Genomic DNA, 27,131 nt, shown 5'->3' on the forward strand with positions numbered 1-27,131 from the left:
CGGGAGTGACTAGTGAGAAAGGTGACTCGCCGTGGAAGACAGCGGGAGTCGGGAGACTTAGGCATGTAATCTCCAGCATGGGAGTCCTGGCCATTGGAGAGGAGCTAAGTCCCGGTCTGGGATGAGAGTGCGACCGAAGCTGGGGATCGGGAGGCCTCCAGACCTGTGTGATTGAAAGAAGGTCAGCTGCAGAGAGAGCGTCTGTCTCGCCTGCTGCGGGGCCCAAACGGGAGAGTAGTGTAAAAGAAGCACCGGGCTTGGGTAATTGTTTTAAAGGACTGATTCCAGCAACGTTTTTTAACCTCATCGTCTTTTAATGGATTATTTATTTAATGAAGACTTTTGGGAACCACTGCACTTTATTTTGAACACTTGTTTCTTTTTGTTTTGTTGATTGTTTTTAATAAAAGCACTTTTGTACCATCCCCTTGCTCCACTGTTATTGCCTCACTGTCTAGCTCATCGGTAACATTACCGACGGTGATGGGTTCAAGGGCTCCCGAACAGCAGATGGGAGCATGGAGCCGAACCCGCATCGTCACAAGCCCAAGTACACGTAAATAACAGAATTTCACTCGGCACCTAAGAAAACATTAAATAAATACAAAACCTGCTACAAGAAGTGCAGGAAACATCATAAACAAAAAGGATTTGGACCAGAACAGATACTTGTACCATCGATACACTGCGGACGTCACCAGTACTGAACTCGTTTTTCTCTGTCGCTACTAATTAGTTCAGTTGGTCACCCTGACTGATTACCGTTGCTCAGTGTTGAACAAAATATTCCCTCTCAATTAATTATTTATATTATGATTTGTGCAACACCAGTAACATTCTAGCATTGCGTCATTTCATGGTTCAAATACTACCGTATATACTCGGGTATACAGTTAAGTTCTCCTGCGTATTAGTCGGGGCTTAATTTTATCTTATAATTTCTGATATTTTATAATGTCGTTTCTAAAAATTGAATGTGGAAAACTCACCCTGTTGGTCCAAGAGATTATGCTATGCTAAGGCCCACCTGAGAGCACACGTGCCTACGTGACCACACAGTAATACCCAAACTATTCCGAAGTGACGTTTGCACTGATTTGTGTTTTTTGTACCTCACACTCTCATACACCTTTATCATAAGAGCATCCCTTATCTACGATGGAGCATTTAATAGGAAGAAATATGAAGCTGGTTTTAAATTAAAAGTCGTTAAAGTGGTGAAAGAAATTGGTAACCACGCTGCTACAACAAAATACGATGTGTCTGAGAAACTGATGAGAGACTGGAGGAGGCCAGAAGATGTAATAATAATAAAAAAAAAAAAATTAAGTGTCGCATTTTTGAACGGGCGTATAAGTCGGGGTCTGATTAATTTATAATCGATTTTTCTGGGGTTTCACTTATACACGAGTATATATGGTACCCAACTTCCATCCATCCATTTTCCAACCCGCTATATCCTAACACAGGGTCACGGGGGTCTGGTGGAGACAATCCCAGCCAACACAGGGCACAAGGCAGGAACCAATCCCGGGCAGGGCGCCAGCCCACCGCTGTGTACCCAACTTTATCTAGGTTAATGGAGCTACTGAAGGCCATTTTAAGTAAAAGGAGTGTTAGACTGAAAAAAGCAAAAGGCATAAAACCAGGCATCAGAATTTTTCTGAAAACTATCAAATAAGGGGACAATCACGCTGAAAGAATCAACAGAACTTTCTTTCAGTTTTACAGTAATGTATGTACATTTTCTCATGCTCACCTCCCACAGAGTCGATGTCCGAGTCTGACACATGCGTAATTGAGAATCGAGAGGCTGTGGGTGTTGAAACTGTGAAACGAGAATAGTTTGTTACTGGTCCGAGCTTTGTCTCACAGGGCACCGTGGACGAACCAGAGCTGAGGGAAGGCTCAGTGTTGACAGGACCCAAAGATGCTATCACTGAAGACTTGACAGGCATCAGTGGAAAGTCATCATCCCACTCAAACCCACCACCTGTATAAACACCAAAAATAGTATTTTCTGGAAAAATCAACCATATACTTTCAAGTAAATAATCCAGTTCATTAAGATGAAGGTATTAAAATATTTACTGACCTGGCTGATATGTCCAAAGTGAAGAACAACTCTCACTTTTAAAACTAAACCGAGAGGATGCATTAAATAAAACACTACGGCTCTGACAATACTGCACTTCACAATTGTGTCGTCTCCTTCAGCAGTAATAACCTCTTGTAGGCCTTACTTGTAAATTTTATGCTTTTTACACAACAACATGGAAAAATTAACCCTTTCCTTCTTACAAAACTCCAGCTCTGTATGTTTGAGGACGTTCTTTCATGTACTGCCTGGTCTGAGCTTTGACTTGGCCATTTCATAGCCCTCGGTGTTTCCTTTTTGGGCCATTCTTTTCTGGATTTGCTTCAGTGTTTTGGGTCTGTCTTCGTGGAGGATCCAGTTATGGAAAGGAGACTACTGCACAGGGCCAATGACCTAAATCTATTTTTCAAAAACTGGACTTCTCTTCCAGCAGTGAGGCACTTCTCTCAGAGTGCTTGCTTTTTGTGTGCCAGAAAGGGGAGAGAAAAGCACCGCACTGCAGCAGGTTGTTCTTTCTGAGGAGACTTAAATCCTTTATTACATGTGAAAACCTTCTAAGGATATCCACAATGGCTATTCTGCTGTCCTGTGCTTTGCTTTGCTTTGCCTAGGAAGTATCACAAGCTCATGGTTTGTCAAACGCCTGAACAGACTAACTAGGACGTCCAGTCCTGGACTTGCAGAAAATAGGATGATGGCAAAAAATAAAGGCTATTATGACTAATACAGTCCACTGTCTCTACGACGTGTTGTTCTCGAGTGCCTTTAGTCACTGCCAGCGTGCTAAGACTGTAAAACATTGCCCCTTTCCATTTATAACTGGCAAATCGGAACAGGGATAATATTTCTTTATAGTAATAAAGCATTTTTATTATATTGTGTTTATAGTTCTGAGTCCTGCATGTATGTAATAGTCTGCACTTTGTTTTTATATTAGTTTGCACTGTTTATTTATGTGTTGCTATTTGAGTAAGTGAATAATGCAGTATTCTATCGATTAACTTATTAAGTTTATTACATAGAGAATTCACAAAAAATTCTTTTTGTTGCCGATAGATGGCAGCACCTGCCCTGCATTCGTTTATTACAAGATAATTCAAACAATTCTTTTGTCTTGCATTGTTTTCCTGCATTGCATTAAAAGCTGCATAATTAGATCTGGACCACCCTATACAGCGTCTTTCTCATCTATCTATCTATCTATCTATCTAAAAAAGAAAACGTGAACCGATACCCAAAACTGATACATTTGTATAACTTCTTTTTGGAACATCCCTGACAAATTAGGAAATGTTTTGTGACTAGGCTTACAATAAAGGTCACTAAAAGTGTCCATTTCCTAACTTACTCTCTTCTGAGATATTGCCATCAGAGGAGTCGTCAGAAGCAGTGATTCGATCTTGAGAACTTATGCCAGTCCCAGAGCAGTGGCCACTAGCCTCTGCACCCTGAGGAAAGCTTTGCTCTCCTAACTCCCGTGTCGGACTCTCCTGAGAAAAAAACATCAGAGTTAGTGGCAGTAAAAAGTTGGTTATCAGTTGAGACAAAGTTAACAGACATCCTCATCAAGCCTAAACAATGATGTCAAATTTACAAAAGTCATTACAAATACCTACCGAAGCATGAAGTCTATAGTATGAAATTCAAATAAACATGAATTTTTCGTAAGGAGGGTCAGCTGCTCGAGGAATAAGCACAATGATCCTAAACTTAGCTGTTTTGACCTAAACATAATTAACCTTTCTAACTTGCATGTTTCCTGTTTACAGTAAACGTTTCTGAAAAGATGTATAAAAACCCCTCTGTAGCTGCTATACAATTAGTACAAGTAAGGCGCACATGCTAACCTGATCAAAGAGGTAGACTGTGACATCATCAAAAAAAGACACTGCTTTCTTCTTGCGATCGAGTTCCTCACATAGTGACTCGGAGAGCAAGGTGGGCATTTTGAGGAGACTGCGCAAATTCTGGGCATCACTGCTGTCACTGATCACAACAGGCACTGTAGGAAACTCCTCTTCACTCTCCTCACTTTGTTCCTGGATGTTGTAACAACAGAGTTCCTCATCTGATTCTTCGCTGTCATCAGAGTCACCATCCTCCTCATCAGCCTCCTCACCATCTGCTGGTGAAACCCTAGTCTCCATCCGCAAATGATCTGGTGGTGGAGAACGGACTGAATGTCTCACCAAGCTCTCTTTGGGGTGCTCAAGCGTTAGATCTTCTTTTGCTGCCAATTCTGGATCACTAAACGACTCCAAAGACGTGTGTGGAGTTGTATCCACCTTTTGGAGTTCACAAGAGGTTGCTTCTCCATTGCACGTTCTTTGGTCTTTTTCGGTTTTCTTTTCATTGTGGTCAGATAACTCATTTTTGTCTTCAGCTGCTTCTTGACATTCAGTGCCAAAACTCTCGACAGTAGCCTTCTCAGAACTAGAAAGTGCTTCATCAAGTGAACCAGGATTTACCTCAGGAATAAACTTACTAGTGGATTCAGGCTTTTCTACCAGGATTTCTATATCCTTTGCCAAAACTTCATCAGATGACAATTCCTTTGTTAAACACGTGACATCTTTTGAAGTAGACTGAGAAAGACTTAGAGAAGGAACAATAATCAATTCTGCTTCTATGCCATCATTAACTGTAGTAATTTCAGTCACACTTCCACTATTTGCTTCTGTATCATGTGTCTGATCATTTAAGGTTTGCTCAGAATTATTTCCTTGCTCTAGTTCCTTCTTATTTATTTGGTTCTGCTGTGATTCCATGTCTTTTCCTTCCACAGCTAGACTGCTGTCCCCCATTTCTAGAACAGCGAAACTCTCCTCCTTTTCTGTGCCTGCAGTTTTCATATGGTTGGACAATTTCTCTTGGAACACATCCCCTGGCTCTTGACAGCATTTTTCACTTTCATTATCATAATCTGAGAAATAAGCCGAGTCTCTGTATGGATTCTTATCAGTCAGCCCTCTCAACTCTATCTCTGGAGTGCAACATGATGACAAAAGCATTACTGAATTTATTCCAGCTCCATTTCCTGTATCCTCATATCCTATTTCTCCACTCACAGCAGACTTCCCCAAGGGCTGTGTAAAACTCTCAGAGTCACGGGGCTCATGAGGTTCTTTGAGAACAAACTCTGGGGACTCGTTGTTCTCTGTGTCATAGCCACTATCCAGTGCTTTAGGCTGGCTGGTAGAGTGGAAATTGGTTGGACTAAAAACTTCACCAGAGCAGATGGAAGGCATATCTAAAGACTCCATGGAATCAGGTGTTCCAACTTGTTTCTGCAGAGACTTAAATGCTGGTGTGGCGTCAACTGTATCTGGAAAATCTGTAAAGATACCCGAAGTGACATCCGTAATGTCATCACTGTATTTGTCATTCTCGTCTAGGCTTACACTAGAGTTGTCCTTCTCCAGTCCACTGTCAGTGGTTTTACTGGATTCTGAGGGCATTTCTGTATTGGTGTGAAGTGATGTTTCATTCAGGGATTCCTCTGATAAAGGAGACTTGATACTGTTTGCCTGTTTCAGTTCTTTGGAAGCATTGTCTTCAGTCTTCCCATCGGTTTCACAGGAATCTCCAACAAGACCTGGATCAACAGGCTGTTTTGTTTCATCCACGGGGCTCTCCCCATTTTGCATGGCAAGCAAATTACTATTTACCCCATTTTTTAGCATGTTTTCTAGACCCAAGTGAGCAGGGGGTGAATTTATGTTATTTTCATTTTGGAGCCCCACATTTTCCTTCAGTTTTTTATAATCAGTTAGTGTATAGCTCTTGACAACTGCCCCCAAAAGTGGATCCAAAAATTCAGGGTGCTTTCGTACAGAGGGTGATACGTCCTCCTCTATTCTAGGAGAAAGCTGGAGACAACTGTTGCACCCATCGAATGGAAACTGTTTATGTTCATTATTCATAGATATGCTCGAATGATCAGTTTGTGCTGTCGTTAGATAGGAAAAAGAACTGGAGCAGGGAAATGAAAGATTTTCTTTAATGTCACATCCTCGCCAGGGCTCTGTGAGCTCATTAGATGGTGTCATGAAATGAAATTCTGCATAGCCTTCATAAACATCTTGTCCGGAGCACTTTGCAAAATTTAGGCTATTGTTATTGGCAGAGCTGTTGGACGACCAGCATTTAGCGCGAGTAAAAGTATCGTCTTCGCTAAAACCTACTCTCTCATCAAAACCACTTTGCCTTGAATCCAAGAACTGTCTGGTGTCACCTCCATCTGTGTTCATGGAAACGGAGTTTGAGCTTGATAAAGTCTCCCTAAGTGATCCTATCATGTCATAGTAGCACTCTCCAGCTGCCCTCTTAGTAAGTGTTAGATCTCTTCGTTCATCATAGTGGTCACTGTAGATCTGCCGTGGAACACTAAATGATGGTGAAGCTCCCAACGGATCCTCTAATTCCCCTAGTGCTTGACGCAGGCTTCTCGATCCCCAACTTTCTATATGGGGTTCCGAATTATCTTCCAGAAGATATGCATCTGCTCCATCTGATGAGGATCTCTCATAGTAATAACTCTGATCTCTTTCTCTGTCTTTGTAGGAATAATACTCTCCACTCTCCCAGGGCTCTAAAGGACTAGTAGTTGATAGTTGACCAAGCAGTGGCTCCATTGTTAAGGAAATGGTTGGACTATTGTCGGAATCATATGTATTGGTTTTGTGAGACTCCCCAGGCCAGAAAGAGCTAGATGGAATGTCAGCAGGACAGCTTTCACAGTCTCCAATGCCACCATCACAGCCCATAAAACTACTGTTACTGCCTTCAAATTCGGGGCTGTAGGAGCACATAGTGTAATCAAGATCAATATTACATTCATTGGATTCTTCAATGCGAATGTAGTACTCACTGCTGACCGAAGGACTATGTGTACTAAGCACTGGAACCACATCAGGTGTGTGAGGCATGGAATGTTTTGAGTCGTAATAAGATGGGGAAACTCCAAGTGTAAGGCTGGCGCTACCTTTAACACCACTACCAGGGGGATAATAGATATCCTGGTAATGTGGATTACCATGTCCCAAGGTACCACTGGTAGAAGATGAATGGTAATGCTGCTCAGAATGGGCTTGCTCCCACTTGTACTCAAAGTTGAGGCCATGACTGGTTTCTGTGACTGTAAGAATATCATCTCCTGCCTCTGCATGGAAGCTGTCTCCCCCTGAAAACTGTTCCAGCAAGGGAAAGGAGGATGAGGAAGATGAAGGCAAATCAACTGCAGATGCATTTCTGGTGTGAGTGGCACTATTACTACTGTTGGGACGCAGAGAATTCCATCGCTTTTCAAATTCCTCTTCTGCTTCACTTGCCCCCTTTGCACACAGATAGCTGAGCAGAAGATGGACTTCCTCTGCAGTAGGCCTTTGGTCTGGCTGCAGCCAACAGAACTGCATTACTTCATACCTGACGTCATGAGAATAGAAGTATATCAATTAATCTTACTTTACTCAACACTTTATCATTTACGAAAGCTTAACAGATCAGCACAAAGATGCACACATGCAGTATAAAATGGAGAATAAAACATTCTCGTACGAGTTCAACTCAATTCAGCGTTGGGTAAGCAGGAGCCTATTCTGACAGGAACTGGCCTTCCCTGGACCAGCAGGGCCAACCTGCACATATAAACCTAAATGGGGTCAATTTAGTGTTGCCAATTAACCGTGGAGCACGTTATAGGAAAACTCCTGAAGACATATGGAAAATGTCCAGATTTCAGCATGGACAAAGAGCAGGTGCGGGATTTGAAGCCAGAATGTCAGATCCATTACACAGCAGCTCTTGCACCTGCAGCATTCCATTGCCCCAAATAAAAGAATGTGCACCGACATTATTTATTAAAAGGCATTTTCATATTGTTCTGCAGATTTCTCCACCACCTTAATATCATTAATAGTCTTTAGTGGAAGGAACCACAGTGACATAGGGGGTGGTATTGCTTCAACACAGTACATGTACCTGGGTTCTGCTTCCCACAGACTATGCATATTCTTATGGAGTTAAGAGTATCCTTCACAAGTTCTTAAAATACGTTTCCATCTCGGACTGTAATTTTCTTTTACAATCCATTTTGATGTAAGTTTACCTTGTGTGAGATAAAGTATCAGAATGGTGTGTGTGTGTGTGTGTGCGTGTGCCCTGTGATGAGTCATTAGTGTTTAAACAGGCACCAGCCTACTGAAAACCAGTACTGGAAAAAGCAGAACATACTGATAGACCGATCTACAGTATTAGTCGATTATATTTTATTTTTGGACTAAATTTTTAAAAAAGCAAAAAAAAAAAAAAACATTTGACTGAGATGTGAATAAAAGGAACAAAGGAATAATAAGTTAAAATATCATGAAAACTCACCATCGCTCTGCAAGAGGCAGCTTTAGAACTGGTTTTGGCAGCTTCAGCTGCTGTTCTTTGATGGCATAGGTAAGAACCTGTCTGTCAGAATAATACTTATAGGGCTGGTTGCCCAGTTCAAAAAGCTCCCATATTGTTACTCCTAAAGACCTGCCATATAAAATAAATAAATAATTAAAAAATAAAATTCATACAGACATGTTGTATGAATAGCAGTAGTTACTTTTCATCAAATGTGTCTTTTACTCTGCGTTTTGAAAGAAATGCAAGTAAATAGTCAAGTGCCAGTTTAAGGGAGACAATCAAATGCTTGTGAAAAAGTAACTTACTAACTTAACCCCCTGTCCACCTGACAGTTACTCGCTGTTGAATGAATGTGCCTGTCTGCTTGCTATGTCTCTGTTACATGCCATTTGTTACAAGATTCATAAAAACAGTGCAAATGTTTGTTATGCGCCACCTATTGGATAACAGAAACATAGCAACCGGACACGTAGACACTTCTTATATATAAATGTCTATACGTGAAAGTGTGTGTGTGTGTCTGTCCGGCCCGGAAGTGAGTGGTGGAGTTGAGCTAAGGGTTCTACCTCCGAGGATATGCAAGCGAGGCCAGCACATTGGCAAAATGAAACATCTGAAGAGAGAGTCACTCACTTATCTGCTATTACAGAAGCATGGCAAGCACATCGGCAAAAGGGTATCCCTTTTACTTTTCCTCCTGCCGCTAATACACAAGTGAGGTGAATACGTCGACAAAACGAAACCTCCGAAGAAAGACAGTCGCTTAGCCGCTAACGCACAAACAATGTGAGCATGTCGGCAAAATGAATCCTAGGAGAGACACGCCCAGAGTAGTTCCTTTTAATTACCTGACATCTTGACATTTCAACAGTTTCTAGGACATCGGGCTTTTTACAGCATGGGCTTACACAGCTAGTAAACTACAAATACACACACACACACATGCTTACACAGATATAGTTAGCATGTTGGTTTCTTAGTGGAACCCAAAACAGAAGATTAAATGGTAGATTGATATTTAAAACATAGCAGATTAGCACTGGCATGACTTGGTAAACTAAAGGTAAATTCATCCATCAAACCATCAAATTAGCACCGAATTGTTGTTTTTGTTATCTACAGTACCTTTCTGTGCTTTCTGCTCACCGTATCTGCTAAGCCTAACTGTTACATTGGTAAGCTAATAGTTGGCTGACACCCAGAAGCAGTACAGCAAGTGTAGCTCTCTGACTCATTAGGAGGTAGAAATGCTGCCTAATGACTGCATTCTTTGTTAAAAGTAGTCCTAAAAGTGCATGTTACTTAAAAATAGCTTCAACTATTATATTTACATTTTAAGATTTTAACAGGTACTTTAATAAAAAATATGGAAAATTGATTGGTAGTAGGCATGCTCCGTTCAGTTTTTAAGGTCAGAGCCAATACTGATCAGTGATTTCATATCATTAGAAATAGATAGATAGATAGATAGATAGATAGATAGATAGATAGATAGATAGATAGATAGATAGATAGATAGATAGATAGATAGATAGATACTTTATTAATCCCAATGGGAAATTCACAAAATAAAAAAAAAAAAGCGCTCGAAGTTGAGTACTTGAATAGGCGAGTGTCGGCGTCTAAAAATCCATGCCCATGTTGTAAAAGTAAGTGTGTCCAGTGAACAAATCCACATAAAATAAAGTGATAGGAGTGATCAATAAATAAAAATAGAAAAATAAAAGTAGAAAAGTACACATACACATACAGTCATACACGGAGCTGCTGAAAAGGCTGCCACTCTCGGCGGCGCCGGATGTATACTGAATGGCCAATTATGACAAAATATTTCCATTTTTTTCTTTTTTTAAATGTTTTTACTTTATACCTTTACATAACCAGCCATCCTAAGTGTTATCCTTGGTATTTTTAATTAAATTAATTATTTTAATTGTTTATCTGTAATTAACAAAATAAGATATTGTAGACATATTCAATGGCCATTAATTAACACTTTTTACTAAAATAAATGCCTTAAAATAAACATTTTTTCAGTAATAAAATGTGCGCAAAAATTGTATCAATAATACATATACACCTTGCTTTTAACAAAAAACGCTGAAGCAAAATAAAAAGGCTTGCTCTAATTACAACCCAAAATATGATGTTTAGTAAGAAGATACAAGGCTAACGGGTTTAACAAATTCACAAGTAAGAGACGCTAATTTAGATCTTAAGCTAACAAGCCAATTGTTTACTCATCAGTGAGAGAATACTCTTCTTTATCAATTTGAGCATCACTGTAGTTTTAAGACTGTTCCTCTAATAATTCAAAATTAGCTGACCTGCTTGGTCTCCACATTTGTGCAATGAACATTTGTTTAAATTAATGGACAAACATCTGAAACTCATGATAGCAGCTTCTCTTATAACTTAAGTAGAAGATGCAAGTCTCTGCTGCATAACCTTTTCTTCCAGTCTACATTAAGATGGACAATATTTTCCTTGCTCTTCCTGTCCATGCACAGGACAATCTCTTGGACTCCTGGTTCTCATCTTATTGCCTTCATTTCTTTAACATGAATATCAATAATTCAATTAAAAGCAAAGCCAGTTTTTTTTCTTTTCCAATTCAGACATTTGAAGTGAAAACTAGCTGATTTCAACGGGTGGTCTATTGGTCAATTGATTGGAGAATCAATACTTGGTGGAACCTGACCCATCAAAAATACATCCACGCTTGATGATGTTCTGATGGGCCTAAAAGATAAAGCAGGCTGAATGCCTGAATGTCTGTTGGTTTCATTGTAAAAAAAAAAAAAATGTAGCTGTACCACCTGAACTGTAGCCCAAGTATGTTTTAAACAAAAACAGGCTAAGAAAAACGAGGAATAAAGTCAGAAAATTATGACGCCCACTTGTGAGAAAAGTGGGAAGGATTGAGAGGTAAGGGACCAAATTATATTCGATACAACGTATTACAGTCAAAGCACACACAGAACAACTGTAACGACAAAACAGCAAAGGAGAGATCCAACTTTAGACTAGGGAGGAAAAGAAGAACAGGCGAAGAGATAAATAAAGAGTAAAAGGATTCCTTTATTTCCTTCAGAACATGATGGTAGTTGAAGACAGCAACACTAATATACACTGTACAGTACCAATAGATGGCAAGTGTGTGTGTGTGTATTATATATATATATATACTGTTACCTGGTAGGTAACCACCCATACAATCAGATTGTGACACAGACTTCGAATGCCGTGAATGTAATTACCCCGATCTACATGCTGTCAAATAAACGAACCACACGCCGTGGCGCAACGTTAGGGGCATCGCCTCTGGCGCTGACGTCTGAGGTTCGATTCCCGAGAGGGAGAGCAGTGGAGTGTGTACACCTGATGAGCCCAGAATTAGGGCGAAACACGTGTCGTGCAATTTACTTAAAAACAGAAGACTCGCTATCACAGAAAATAACCCACAATTCACTTCAAAACGGAAGAGACCTTCTAACAGTAGAGGAGTAGTTCTGTATTTAGTGACATCCTTTGAGTAAAGCACATCATTCAATGATGTTGCATAATCTTGATCAACCAAATAAATCTTTGATATCAGCTCTGATACTCCTCTAGTTTTTAATTTATTTTTATTTCAAATATATGAGATGATTTGTTCCCTTCTGTCCTGAAGACATGAGGACAAAACAAGGTAAGGCTTGGAGTCAGTAATAAAAATTCACACCTCCTTACTAAAATATTGTTTTTTTTGTTGAAGTAGAGGCTCAAGCCAAGACGAAAGGAAATATATAATAGAGCGCTGCAAAGGCTATCATTAAGTAATGGAGGAAATATGGTACAACCAGGACATGTAAAGACCAAGGTGTCCTTCCAAAATGTATGACCATGCAACAGGAAAGCTCATCATAGATGCTACAAAGAGACATAGCAATCTTGAACGACCTGCAGGAATATATTACAGTTGGTGACAACATCTTGCATATTATAACTATTTTTCATATTCTCAACAAGCCTGAACTATGCAGAAATATTACAAGATATATAATATTTCTCATAAAAAAAGAACAGTCTGTGTATACTTTGGAAGAAGACAGATTCAGTCTTCTAAGGCACTGACTGTTTTTGTATTTATTTTACTGAAAAATGATCCATTTGTTTTTTGCTTAAATATTGTTAATCAGAAGATATTTAAAGTGGTAAAAGGTATGATTTGAATTCTCTTGATTTGAATACATGTGTGCAGAATTTCGAAACTCCGTATCATGTTTCCAGAATTGTAAAGCAGTGTAAGCTTCCTTTAATTTTGTCTTTTTGGTGGAAGAATTCAATATTTTGGATTTTGTGAACAGGAGAAATACAGGTGCGGGTCATGTCCAAGGAACCAAGAAACAACTTTGTCCAAACTAGTAATGGAGACTTTTCTGAAAAGAAACTTTAAAGTACAGTAGCTGATTATCTTCCAGGTTCTGAAAGGTCATAGATGAGCACCCACTGACACCATTTTGTTAAGTCCTATATACTCATTAAACATCATGCTGCTATTTGTAACAAAATGAAAAACATAATAAACCAAAATACAATTTTGAATGATTTTGTAACCACTTTATTTACAGTGTGCAGGCCTGTATAAGGCTACTCACTAAGCCCATTAAATACCAATAGAGATGGGGTAACTCTTATGTTTATAAATTAGTCCTGAGCAAAACCTAGATCCCTGAAACTTTTCCTGGATATGTTCTCCTATTTGCAATACCAGGACTTTATCAATATTTACATCTGACTACACTTGAGATTTACTTAATTGCACATGTGTCAGGATTAAGTGAATAAAAATCTAAGATGCTCATTAATCCACTGCTGGTGTAGGAGTATATGTTTAATAACCTACATGTATCCAGATCTTGTTCCTAAAACAAATTTACACTATTGAAGATTTTGCATATTGTAAAATTTTGTATTTGATGATAAGAATGCAGTGATAAATGTCCTGGATTAAAAGGTAAGTTTTCTATATAATTGATTGAAAGATTAAAAAAAATTGAGATTGCATTTAAAATGGCAAAATTTTACTACTGTCACATACAAAGAGCAAAATTACATTTTTACTTGCATGTGTGAAATGGAACAAACACGATGAGTCTGTTCTAACGTTAAACTACAGCAGTGTGTGACTAATCAAAGCCATGGTAGAATGCTAAAATATATTTTGTGGTACAATTGTACAGAGCAGCAGATAAATGTTTGCAGACATTGACTTAAGGTATAAATTAGAAAATGGTAAGTATTGAGAGGTCATTATAATAAATTTTAAAAAAAAGCAAGGAGTGAACTTGAAATCAAAACAGGTTTTAGCAGGGTTCTGTTCTTGAACAACCTTCAATATTAATATATATTTCATTGGAATCTCTGTCATGAATCAAAAGAAATCACAAGAAATACACTTCTGCAAATAACTAAAAGTAAAAAAACAGTTTTAATTTAGGTGTATAGATATCTACCATATATTGCTGGGTTTGGTCTGATCCACCACCAAAAGGTTTCCATGGACTTCATCAATAAGTTCTGGGGCTATCCAACGTAAAGGAACCCACAACTGATCTGCTGTCACAAAGTAGTCATCCTTTAAACACAAATACAAGCACAAAAAAGCATTAGTATCACAAACAGGTAGAACATTTAAAGAGGAGAAGACCTAAACCCTAGCTTCTGTTCTTTAATTTTAGGTCCTTATCAAATTAAAATGGAGGTAGTACCCTAGGAATATCACAATACCTGTAGATTTACAGACCATATCTACCTCTTGCTGAATAATTACTTATCATAATTAAATGACCAGTTACAAACTAATCTCAGCTTGGTACACACCTTGTGCAAGTATTATGCTCCAGAGACCAATATGAGGACCACTATGATAAAAAGTATTTTGAATTTCAATTCTATCGACACAAGAATGAGTGTGAGTCAATATAGCAAAATAACGTAGGCCGAGGGATTTAATCAACAGGCCACAATTACACCAAGGACTTCATTCTTCAGTGCTGCTAATGAAAAATATTTTGTTATTGCAAATCCATCCATTTTCCAATCATTCTTTTTTCCAATATAGAGCTGCTCGATCCTAACAATTATCCCAGGAATAAATGGTATAAAAGAGCATTTGACTCTGGATAGAATGCCAGTCTACCAACAGACATATTCACTTGCAAAGTGACTCTTACACCAGATTAGTTTAGATACTGTACATCAACTACAATTAAAAAAGAAGCTGTCTGGTAGATTAACACCCTGAAGAAATTAAAGCAAAAAAACAACAGCATGCAAACTCTACATAGATGACATTCCAACAAGGAATTAAACACTGTAAGGTTACCCAGTCTGCTACCATGCTGCCACATTTCACACTGGAGGAACAGGGAAAGAAAAAATGTAAGTTTGCTCACTTTGTACTTGTTGTGTGACAACCCATAGTCTCCAATCTTCACAGTAACTTCTGCAGTAAGCAAACAGTTCCTCAATGCTAAATCACTGAAGAGAAATTAAGTAATGCTATCAAAACCAAGCAGAATATTTATAAAAACTAATTTTATACCATGCCAAAAGGTTCAAAACATAAGTATAACAATTTAGTTGAAATATTTTGTCAAAAAAGGTTCCAGTCATATGGTAGTAACATAATGCAGAGGAAAGAATTAATCTGTATAACTTGGAATCCCTAATGGCCAGTGTGCACTCGAAAAGTCTTTGATTTATATTAGGAGAGGCAAAAAGAACACAACACCTCTGGATCAGATAGTCTGTACTGCTGAATTTGACAGTCAGAGAAAATGTATAGAAATATAAATAAACTATATAAAGTAGGGGTCCCTAACTCCGGTCCTGGAGGGCCCCAGTGGCTGCAGCTTTTCATTCCAACCCTTTTCTTAATTAGTGTCCTATTTTGCTGCTAATGGACTACTTTTGAATTCATTTAAATTGACTTGCTCTTGAAGACTCAGACCCCTTGATTGTTTCTTTTTCCTTAATTATCAGTCAGTCAATAACGAGATACAAAATGAGCCAAAACATGAGCAGCAAACTGTGTCCATCATACAATATCTGAAAATAAAGAAAGATGAAGGTCTCAGGAATGCTGATCTGCTCAGGTCCACGGAACACATCACCAGAGCTCTTAGAAAAGAGAAGATCAACAATTTCGAAAATGTCTGCTAAAGCAAAATGAGTGCAGCAACAAGCCATGGAATTAAAGAACAGGGGGTTTAATTAACAGCAAGAATCAGCAACTGGTTGGAGTTTGAGGCCCTGACTTAGTTGGTCTTCTGTTGGCTCCCTCACTTCATATTTCATTTCTGTTTGGGTGCCATTTAAGAAAAGAAATGAAGCAATAATTCAGAGGATCAAATCTTAAAAACGAGTCAATTAAAATTTATTCAAATTAAGTTAATTAGTAGCAAAAACAGGTCACTAATTAAGAAATGGGCTGGAATGAAAACCTGCAGCCACTGGGGCCCTCCAGGACCCGAATTGGGGACCCCTAATTTAAAGAGTAACTATTCATATAAACTGTAAAAAGAATGAAATATAGCATAATGTAAATGTAAAATAGAACATTAACTGCATGGTTAGTTGGCATCAAAAGAAACTTTAGGTTCTTAGCCTAATAGCATAAATAATATCAGCAATTCTGAAAAGCTCTTGCATTTCCTGGGAGATTGACATCTCGAAAACACACAAGCCTAACAAACTTCCTGGAGTGTTATAATTTGCTCAATATGCAATTTACATGGCCTAATTTTTAAAATCAATTAATCAATCAATCAATCTAGCTTTACCTTTTTTAGAAAACACATTCCAGAGCACAGCACTTACATTGTACCCTACAAAACACATAATGTAATTCAAAGTAACATGTTAACAAAAAATACAATACAATTTAAATAAATGATAATGTACCAGAAAATACACATTTAAGAGGAATTAAAAGATGTACTTGGGAGAAGAAAAGCAGTATGAGCTAATGAATGGAACAGCAGATTCCTAATCAGAACAAGTACCAAAGGTTAAGTGGTAAAATAAACACAGGCTTATTCAGCATAAATTACAACACATAAAAAGTAGGATTGTAGATATGACTTTAATAATAACATGAAAAAAATAAATAGATGGACCTGGGGAAAGATTTCCTAAAAATAATTTCCACAAAGCTTAATGAATGTTCATTCAGAGTTGTACAGTGAGGCTTTGGGAAATTTAGAACAGTGCAGGTGTCTAGAAGGTTGATACAGAGTAAGTATGGAGACTGGTATTCTAATCTAGGATGCTAAAAGCTGACAGTTTTAGAAATTGGAAGCAAACTTTGAATGATTTCACTGGTCAACAAGCATTTTGCTACTGGGATTCTTTCATCTGTATTTTAACAAATTTCACTTGCTGACTCCAAATCTGAAAACCGTTTTCGTCCAGCACATCCCGTTTTTTAGTTATGATGTTCCAGGTCTTGGACAGCTAAGGGTGACTGGACAGTAAAGGCGATGCATTTCAGCATTTAAGAAATAAGTTTGGTCTCGAGAAAAGTGAAGCTAAAATTAAAGAAGGTGTTTTTGTTGGCCCTGAAATCCCGGAACTGATGCTTGACGATGAGTTCAAAACGAAACTGAAGCCCACTGAATCAGCGCCCTCATTCATGCAGGTTGTCCAGAATTTTCTTGACAGTCACAGAGCAGAGAATTATGCTGAGCTTGTGGAGAACCTGCTGAAAGTATATTAGTTTACGGGAGCCAGAATGTCACTGAAGACGCATTTTTTACATTCTCATCTCGACTTTTTTCCACCAAATCTAAGCGATGTCAGAGATGAGCATGGGAAAAGATTTCATCAAGATATAAAGGTGATGGAAAACTAATATCAGGGAAAATTCACTCCGAGCATGATGGGTGACTACTGTTGGTTCTTGCAAAGAGAGACGGATGTGCAGTACAAGTGCAAAAGTGAGGGCCTCCAACATTTTTGGGCACGCTGACCTCACTTTTATAAGGTAAATTGACATAAATATACTTTAATGTGTCTCTGGTATCATGTTCTGGTTTGTTTTGAGAATAAACACATCAAAACAATTTTGGTGGGACACAGTCCAAACTCCAGATATCATATTGATATATTATACAGTACTGATATTCAAAAGTGTCAAAACGTCAATGAGGTGTATTTCAAAAACCTGACGTGCTAGCTTTATTCCAATTTCATATATGAAATCAATGTAAAAAACTTAATAAAGAGCTGCTCTGAAGTTCCCAGAAGCAAACAAAAAATATTTTTTGTACACCAGTGTAACACGATCAGAGAGGAAAACAATGTAGTCAACTGGTATCAACATTTGGACGAGCTGTACTCTGTACTCAATACAACAAAACCATACAATTGAGACTTTTCAGTTAGATTACTGAAATTAATAAAATTGTGACAAAGTATCTCCACATGAGAGGAGGATGTTCTCAGTGTCCTCTAATCATCCATCTGTTCCACAACTCTAAACGGCTGCCTTCAATCACTATAAACAATGTCTCTCAAAAATGAGGGATGGATTAACAAATCGTTAGTGTAAAAGTTGCCTTTTTATTCACAGTATGATATTTAACTTTTAAAAATATTAATTTATTATAACAATATAAAATATTAACGCAAATTAGGTAATTAAATCAAACATATTAAGAACTGGTGAGCCCTTGTTGTAGTGTGCTGTGGAAATTCATGTTCTTATTTCCCTGAGAGAGTTGTTGTGCTCCTGTCAGTTGTATACAACACAAAACATTTGTTTGAAAGGACCTTAATTCTGTCAACTAAAGGGTAATCTTCAAAGCTCTAAACTTATGAACACTTACTAGATTGCATGTTTACCATATGCATCTTCAAAATGATTTCCAATTTCTATTACAAAAACTAACAAAATCAAAAACTAATCTGATTGCCCAAACCAATAAAAACAGAATGCAAGAAGATAATCTTCATATTAGAAATAAAAATAGTAGATGCTTGTGATTTCCCACTGCAACAAAATCACTGATGCTGGAGTCTACAAGTCTCACTCAGACAGCATCAGGATATTGTTACAGGAAGAGACCATGAAATGCAGACATGCAGTATTCTAAATTATGTCAACGGAGTGGTAGCTTGCTTGGATTCTTTACAGCTGGGTACAATTCTGTGGTGGCTCTGAGGCAAAGGATCTGTGCTGGTATCCAGAAGGTTGCCATTTCAAATCCCCATCACTACCAAAAGAGATCCCACTCTGCTGGGCCCTTGAGCAAGACCCTTAACCTGTAATTGCTCCAGGGGTGCTGTAAAATGGCTGACCCTGTGCTCTGATGCCAAGGGGTATGCGAAAACTAACAAATTCTTAATACAAGAAATTGTATAAGGTGAAATAAAGAACCAAAAAAAAAAATTTCTGGCCCAGCCATAGTCTGTGTGAAGTGTTCTGATGTCTCTGGGTACTCTAAATACTAACAACATCCCAGGCTGACTATTGCCTCTAAATTACACGAGTGTGAGTGTTTGTAGGTGTCTATCTGTGAGTGTGTATGGCCCATTTTGTACTCCATGGTGCCACGACAGGATTCAGCCTCACATCTATAGCTGGAAAAATCCAATTTAAAAGTTTATGGCTGGGTGGATAGATGTATTAAACTTTCCATATGCATTAATTCAACTTTTCTTGCCCGTCTTTTCTACATACTGCACATTTGTCTACAAAACTATGAGCACCCTAGTACGTTTTCTTAAATGGCATGGTTTACTGAATTGCAAAGTAACATAACCATGGTTGAGTACATAATTATCCACAATTCCCAAAGCAAAATGCTATTCTACAATGATTTCACAGTTCACATTATTATAATTAAAGGCAGAATAAGGCTCATCAGACAAGCTAAATATAAGGATCATCAGACAAGCTAAATATACTGCAAGTCACTTTTAATATTTTAACACTTACTGCACAGCAAGTGATCAGAATAAGATGATTTTTATTCTTAATGTGAAATGGCTTATAACTGGCTGACTTTTGCTTATTTATTTGAAAAATCTGAGTCACTAATTTTTTTATCTTAAAAAGCATAAAAATATATCTAGGCTTATTTGCTCTCTTCCAAACCTGGCACAACAAAACAGACTGATGGAATGTGTTAATGATGTTCAGAATACAAAAAAACATTAATGCACTGGTGCCTTAAGTCTATCAATGGAATTGGAAATATCACCATAAAAGTCAAAAACAAAATCTAAATACAGTGTTCTTTATTTAACATGTAGGAGAATTATATGCCATATTAAGTTTAAAGTAAGAAATATTGTTTTCTAAGACATTTGGGGTTTTTTTAGGCCTCCATGGTTTTGCACTTACTGAACTCATAGTGTCATCAAGCTAAACTAGCAGGACTAGACGATACTATTCTTAGCACAAGTCTCAAGCTCTTCCTTGAGAATTCTCATGTTTTTTTAAGTTACCCAATACATAAAATCCATCCAGAGTTCAAGAATCAACCTCAGGTATTCTACAAGTAGTGCTATTCTTGATACAGTTTCCAGTGAGACATGCACAGGAGCAGCTAAACTGCATGCCCCAAACTACCTCAGCTGGTTTCTCTCAGGCCAAAGTAATAAGTTCTTGACTTTTATCATGTAGTGCAAGTCCAGGAACCTCGTAATGGGAAACTTATTTTAGCAGAGTTCATGATCTAATTGTTTTGATGACAGCTTAGAACTTGTGCGTATTACATATTGTAAAGGACAGCCGGGTCCCATTCCCGGCAGGGACGCCCCTGCTGCATCTGTTCCGGGGGAGCAGCCATGGACACTTCAATACCTCCCCCGGGACGCTTGGTGGCAGTCCCTTCCCCAACCCAGCGCATGGCTCCATGGGAGATGGAGTCCTCCACAGCCTGGTTGGGGGCTCGGATGGCCACCAGGGGGAGCAGCATGGAGTCAGCAGCCTGGCTGGTCATATCTTCAGCCCAACCCGGAAGGGCAATTAGGACCAGGTGGCCAAGCACCTGGAACGCTTCCGGGTGGGATATAAAAAGGGCCAGCCACCACCACTCAGGGAGCCAGAGTCGGGAGGAGGAGGACTAAGGTTGTAGAGGAGTGGTGGGAGAGAAAGAGTGTGTTGCTTTGTGTTGGACTTGTGTTTTAGGACTGTGTATTACCTGTGGGTCACGGGGAAGACGTGCGCCCACGGGTGAAGAAGAAAATAAAGTCCATTGAGTTTATACGTGCCTCTGTGTCGTTCTGTGCCGGGTCGGGCGCTATATAGCGCTCCTTATTACAATATGAGTAATTCAAAAGCTTCATCAGTGGCCATAACTACCACCATAGTCTGGTAAGTCTGAAAACCAGCTCTCATGACACTGACTTTTTGGTAAATCAAATGGTGATTTCTACCCTTAATAATAAATGAAAAACACAAAACACCTCCACTTGAGGCAGCTGCTTCCCATTTATCCAAGGGGAACCAACCGGTCTGTTCCTGGAGAACAGCATGATCTCACGTAAAAACCATACTGACTGTGCCATATCGAAATGTTAACCGACCCACTGCGTACTAGAGATCACAGTCTGATGAGGCTAAGAGAACATCATCATCCACAAACAAGAGACGTGACCCTAAACCCCTAAACCGGAAATTCTACAATGAACTGCAATACATTGGTGTTATTTCTGCAAAAATAACCAAGAGAAGAAGAAACAAGACATATCATTAGAATTCCAAAAATACATTGTCCAGGCTTCACTCCAACTATACAAACTCAGAGAATTTTAGCAACTACAGCATTTCTTCTGCTTGTATTTTAAAACTGTTGTTTAGTGATGTCAAGCTCAAAAACACTGCATTGAAACTGCTTCGAATCCTGTGAGGCACTGCATTTTGAAACACTGCTCCAAAGTCCTTATTAAAATGACAAAATTATGTGACGATGCCGAATGGTGCTTTATTATGTCACAATGTTTCAAATAAATGCTTCATCTGGATTTACCACAGGAGAAATTAAGCGCAAACTGATAATCTAGAATCAAACATTTTGAACCAGTAATTATAAATGAAAGTCACAAAATGAAATATCTGTTCGTTATCGGCAATAAATTGCAGGCCTAGCAAAATATATTGGTAACGAATCATTTTTATTGAAAAATGAAAATCAGTGTCTCGGTGTTCAGTTCTTGGCATTTGCTTCTCCACAAAACTATCTAAAGTGTCATAATGACTGTCTTGTTTTTTCTGTAGTTTCATGAATAGAGTTTATTTGGTTAGCTTATGAGTATGTTTGAAAGATAGGTATTTTTTGTGTGCAGCATTTAGCCACCAGATGTCACTGTAATGCAACATTTTGAGCATTTTATTTCAAAAGATAACTTATTTTGTATCAGTTGTTTCAATCGCGCAGAGGTCCAACTGTACCCAGAAGCTCCCAAGCCAATCAACAGATCCACCCTGTCTTCTTCCAATGGACTACATTAAGGAGGCATTCTAGCTACATGTCTGAACTACTGGTTCCTCTTTGTCCAGAGAATCAGCAGTTCTAGTCCAATGTCTTGCCATAGTGATGAGCTGCTCGGTCTGTAATGAAAAGTGAGCACAGGAACCGTATTCATTTGGTCAGGTCACAGAATTCATGAACACGAGGGTTGCCTGGCAAATTTAAACCTTTGTGAAAGAACTTTGTTTCTACTTCATCACCCAGTCCTTTATAGTGCCTTTAAAATTGTTGTAGATGCACCAGTTCTTTAGTCAATTTGCCAATTGCCTCATACATCACCCTCATATTCATATAATTGAATCCCTCACCCTGGGAAAGTTGCTCACCTCTTCCCTGCTGAAGACAAGCCATTTATTTCAGTTAAATGACCATGACCTGCCCATCTTAAGACAGGCATGTATTTGCTAATTTAATTCATTGCTGTTAAATGATGGTGATCAAATGTGACAAAATGTACTAAAGGGACTGATGTTAGTCACAATTCTTCAAACTTAATTAATATATTTAATTATTTAATTTAAAAAAAAACAACTCAGTAGTATATTATCCTGACCGTTCTCTAAATTTGCTAATAGAGCCAGTTACTGTTAGCACATGTATACATAGCAACTTTACCTGTAGAGTTCCTTTCATGTCAACAGGGTGACCAGACGCAATTAAATACGTTGCCGCAGTAGACTAAGCTTAGGTTTCCACGTAATCTTTAAACCTTTAGATCCTGATCATTATTCATCAATATATGCTAACTGTAATGGAATTAATTATACAAGAAGATCCACCTTTTGGCAGTAAATCAAGGATTTTGTAGTTCAAGTGTGTAACGCGATTGTGCAATATCATCACTTATAATGCTAAATGTTTCAATCAAAAAATGGGTTTGAAGGCTTAAAGGCTGGGGTTGACTTGTCCATATGTCTGCTGTGGGTGGGTTTAAAAGTGGTTTCATATCGCCTGATCTGGCTATAAGAAAAACATTCACACAAATTCCAGGGTGTTGTGCCGTGTTAGCCATTACATCTTGCCTGAAGAAGGGGCCTGAGTTGCCTCGAAAGCTTGCATATTGTAATCTTTTTAGTAAGCTAATAAAAGGGGTCATTTTGCTTGACTTCTCACTACAAAAATTCCAGCGCACCTCTGATTATCTATACATAAAATTGTATTTAAAAAAATCAATAACAAAATCAAATACAAACTTAAAAGTTACTTTGACTGAGTTCTTTCAGATTCAGTGAATTTAAATCTTTATATTATAATCTGAATCAAGGACAGATCACATATTATTGAGTATGATATGACATAAGAGCTTGCATCTGTGGGGGAGCTAAGGGGGTTTACTCTCCCTTTGAGCAGAGAAGACTATAAAAATGTCAAGTGGCATACTTTATTACAGATAAACACACAAGCAGCATAGAGAAATGGGATGATTTACCACATACTACAAGAGATGTGAGAAATAAATAATCTCCTCCAGCAGGTATCTCACCCATTTTTCATCTTATTCCAGAAACCTGGCAAGGACAGTGATGATCAAGTGTTAAATGAAAAGTGTAACTGGCAAGCTGACATTTGAAAAAAGAAGAAACATACTGTGCACTTACATTACGTTATGTATGTCACATATATACTGTACATCAAAATGTAGATATCAACATTTGATTAATGGCAAGTTATAGAATACAAAATAACACAAATATACAGGAAATGCATACTGAAGATAAAATTGACACCCTGACACATTTTAAATAACAGATCAGACACATGGTGTCAAAGATTCAGGAAACTAATAAAAATGCATACAGGGAGCCTGCTATAGTTGCACTAGTAGCTTTACTGTAAAATATATATTAAAAAATCAATAGTTGTATTGAAAAAAAACAGTATTTATGAATCAAAATGCATGAAAATGTGAATACACAGCAGCACACTCTCTACATTTGGAAAGTGACTGCTCAGAATACTGGATGAATGAAAACTATGGCTCAGATGTTTTTCTATTAGCCATGCATAATGAAATTTAAAACAACAAGAAATAAGTTTGCAATATACTTTAGATACCTTTTAGTTCTTAGGTTAGTGAATAAAAGTGATCACTATATGTTAAAATTCAATTCTATTAAGTAGGTTATGAAAGTAACTGGCTTAAAAACAGTGTCAAGGAAAAAAGCCCCTTTGATTCTAGAATAGTATAATAATGAATTGTTAGAACTCTATAATAAAAGCACCTACCTGTGGATGTAGTTGTATTTGTGCAGGTGTAGAAGGCCAGAAGCTATTTCACATGCCATCCTTTGAAGAGTCAATGGATCAGGGGTCATTGAGTCTGCAGCCTGAAAGCTACGCAGATAGCCTTTAAGATCACCCTATTGTAATAATAATAAAATAATAAAAAAAAAAAAGTCCAGAGATAAAGGGCCATACCTTGTAGACCACTTTCAGCCATCAAACTTAAATGCAGTCAAATGGATTTTACCAAATGACAAGTGAGTAACTGATTATGTGTTGTGTAAATTAAATGGTTACTGCTGTCTCAGAGCAGATAGCAAGTTTATCCCGCTTCTTTAATATGATTCATCTTTTTCCTAAGATCACGTTAACTATTTACTACCAGGTCTTGGGATGCAAGACATAAAATTTTATCAGCAGTTTAAGATAATAAACTCACAAACAATGCATAAAGCATAAACACCAATCACTTTGGAACTGAAAAATCAACTTGTCAGCATGTCTGTGGACTGTGAGTCGAGCTCCCATCTGAAAACCATATGAGGAATACTCCATGCATAAGGCTCACAGCCGAGAATGATGGTTTTAGCATTGGAACGTGTTAAATCTACCTACCATATCACAACATCACCGTATCAATATTGTTACAGCAAAACTACAAAACATTTTTCTGATTATTTTATTGAGGGTAATCAATATAAGGAAGGAATACAATCCAAAACAAATGTATGTTTCTCTCTTGGCAAAAATTGCTAATTTTTTTACTTCTATCTGGTAAGTTGTGATTAAGGTAGAATTAACTTCAGTTCTCCATTTAGATCCCTATGGGCAACAGTAGTTTATGCCTTAGAGTAATTATTGCTCAAGTCCATTATCTTTCATAATACTGCAGATAAAACACCTTTTTGATCGTGATGAATTTTATTATTTCTCTGAATACAAAATGATTAAATATCTTAATTCCTACCATTTCATTACAGCTTGATATTGCTTTTTTACCTTTTCAAAACCTTTTTCAAATGTCCCTACATTTTTCTTTAGCATTCATTTTCATGGTACTGTACTTGACATAGGCATGATTAATATAAAACATATAATCCATCTTTTTAGTGATTGAAGTTTTTTTATTTCCAAGAAATTTTTGAGATGATAATTTTATGAAAATGAACCCATAAATCTATAAAATTTAAATGGAAAACCTTACTGAACTTCCAAAATAAAATGAAAAGGCTTTGCTTTCCACAACTTGCCAGGTTTAAAACAATTTAACAGCAGGGGGAGCTCTTGTCTACTGTAATAAAATCGATTACAAGCAGATTGCAATTCTGTGGCAATCTGCACTATTCTGTATTAAAACAATATAAGCCAGGAATCCATACATTTTCTATCCAGCAGTACAATAAAAACACACATAGTGAGACAGCTGACAAAAGTTGTAAAATGTATTATTATTATTACTACATTCAAAATGGTGACAGCATGACTGATTGATTTTTAAGTGTTATCTTTTTTCTTAATAACAAATTATAAGAGTAGTATTTACTATAAATGGATAAAAATAATCATATAAAGTAGTTTAACTGTTCAATCTACAGTAAATTTAAGATGTGAAATACGAGGGTCTAGGACCACCCAATTAACCCTGCGGATCTCCTAAATGTCTGAAAACCAAAAAAAATGGGGACGGGTCCTTGCAAAAAAAATTAAAAACAGGTCTTAAGTATTATAAATCACTCAGTGCCCTTTGCTAGGTTTTTATAGAAAATACTGTAGCAGAGTGCACAAAGCTCTTCATGTGCAGGACTGGAAGGCAGCTTTCTGCAAGTTCTTCACAAGCTAGGTGGGGATTGCTGCATGTGAGGCAGACGTCTATCTGGCAAGTAAGGGGTGTACATCGTTTAAATCAGGGGAATCTGAGAAAGAGAATGGAAACTTTCATGGAAAAATAATACATCAAAGCCTCATGAAGGTGTTGGTGATTGCTTGGTTGAGGCATCACCTCAGTGATGATGAAGAGTGTGATGAAGACTGTCAATGCTGGGATACTACAAGCATTCAGATTGGAAACATCTTGAGATTAACCATCTCTAGGTCCCACTTTATATTTGATGTCCCCATGGCCCATAAAAAAGGAAGGGTACAGTGTTGATTTTTGTTGTTATTAACAAACAAGCCTATCATTAGGATGAATCTGTGGCATTGCTATAAAGATGATTTTTATTCCCAGCAGTCATCATAAGTGTGCATGGTCTGCTGGGTGGAGACCTTTATTACCATATTGTTTTAAAGGATTCAGCACTCAGAGAAAGCAGATTAAAGTGGAGATGGTACAGTTTTTAACACACAGCATCCAAGTGTGAACAGGCCATTAAAACTGTCTGTTGTGCTTGATGCTGGTGAGAAGTACAAGGTGACACAGCTTTCTACGATGTGATGTGTCTTGTTAATTCAAGACACAGTATTCTCCACTGTTAATTTTTTGTGTATTCCACAGAGTTATGATTCCTGCCATTTGAAAAATTCAAAAAGACGATGCTGGTGTCAAAACAGCTAAATGCTATACCTGCTCCCTTCAGGTCTGAATACACTACATAGGCCTCACCTTAACCCACCTAGTCCCAAATTCTAAAGGCAGACTTGTGGCCTGTACAAGAACCCAAAAATAGGACAAAGATTTAAAAAAAAGGGGAAAAGATGCTGTAAACTTAAGGTCCCAGTACAACAAACCAAAGTTTCATTAATATATAAAAAAAGTGTAACAAAAAGACAAAATAAACTTGAGCCAAGGATATAACCCTAAATGAAATATGACACAAAGTGCAAGAGTAAAGCTTCATGTGTTCAGTCAACAATGGAATACTAACGGGCTCCCTAATTATCAGGGG

At 37.8% G+C, this 27,131-nt stretch overlaps 1 protein-coding gene across 5 annotated transcripts in view; it reads right to left on the reverse strand.

Moving 5' to 3' along the window:
- aatkb (apoptosis-associated tyrosine kinase b) overlaps positions 1-27,131 on the reverse strand; it is a 770,376-nt gene that overhangs the window by 648,962 nt on the left and 94,283 nt on the right. For 4 of the 5 annotated variants that reach the window (XM_028820098.2, XM_051936533.1, XM_051936534.1 and 1 more), the window contains 7 exons: positions 24,250-24,383; positions 14,938-15,022; positions 13,996-14,117; positions 8,474-8,623; positions 3,946-7,522; positions 3,447-3,588; positions 1,760-1,993 (listed from right to left, as the gene is read on the reverse strand). In XM_028820098.2, coding sequence (XP_028675931.2) covers positions 1,760-1,993; positions 3,447-3,588; positions 3,946-7,522; positions 8,474-8,623; positions 13,996-14,117; positions 14,938-15,022; positions 24,250-24,383 — 4,444 coding nt within the window. The remainder of the gene's footprint in view (positions 1-1,759; positions 1,994-3,446; positions 3,589-3,945; positions 7,523-8,473; positions 8,624-13,995; positions 14,118-14,937; positions 15,023-24,249; positions 24,384-27,131) is intronic. The other variant, XM_051936532.1, reaches the window with a different exon arrangement.

This window comes from Erpetoichthys calabaricus, chromosome 14 (assembly GCF_900747795.2).
Source record: "Erpetoichthys calabaricus chromosome 14, fErpCal1.3, whole genome shotgun sequence".
Classification (NCBI taxonomy): Eukaryota; Metazoa; Chordata; class Cladistia; order Polypteriformes; family Polypteridae; genus Erpetoichthys; species Erpetoichthys calabaricus.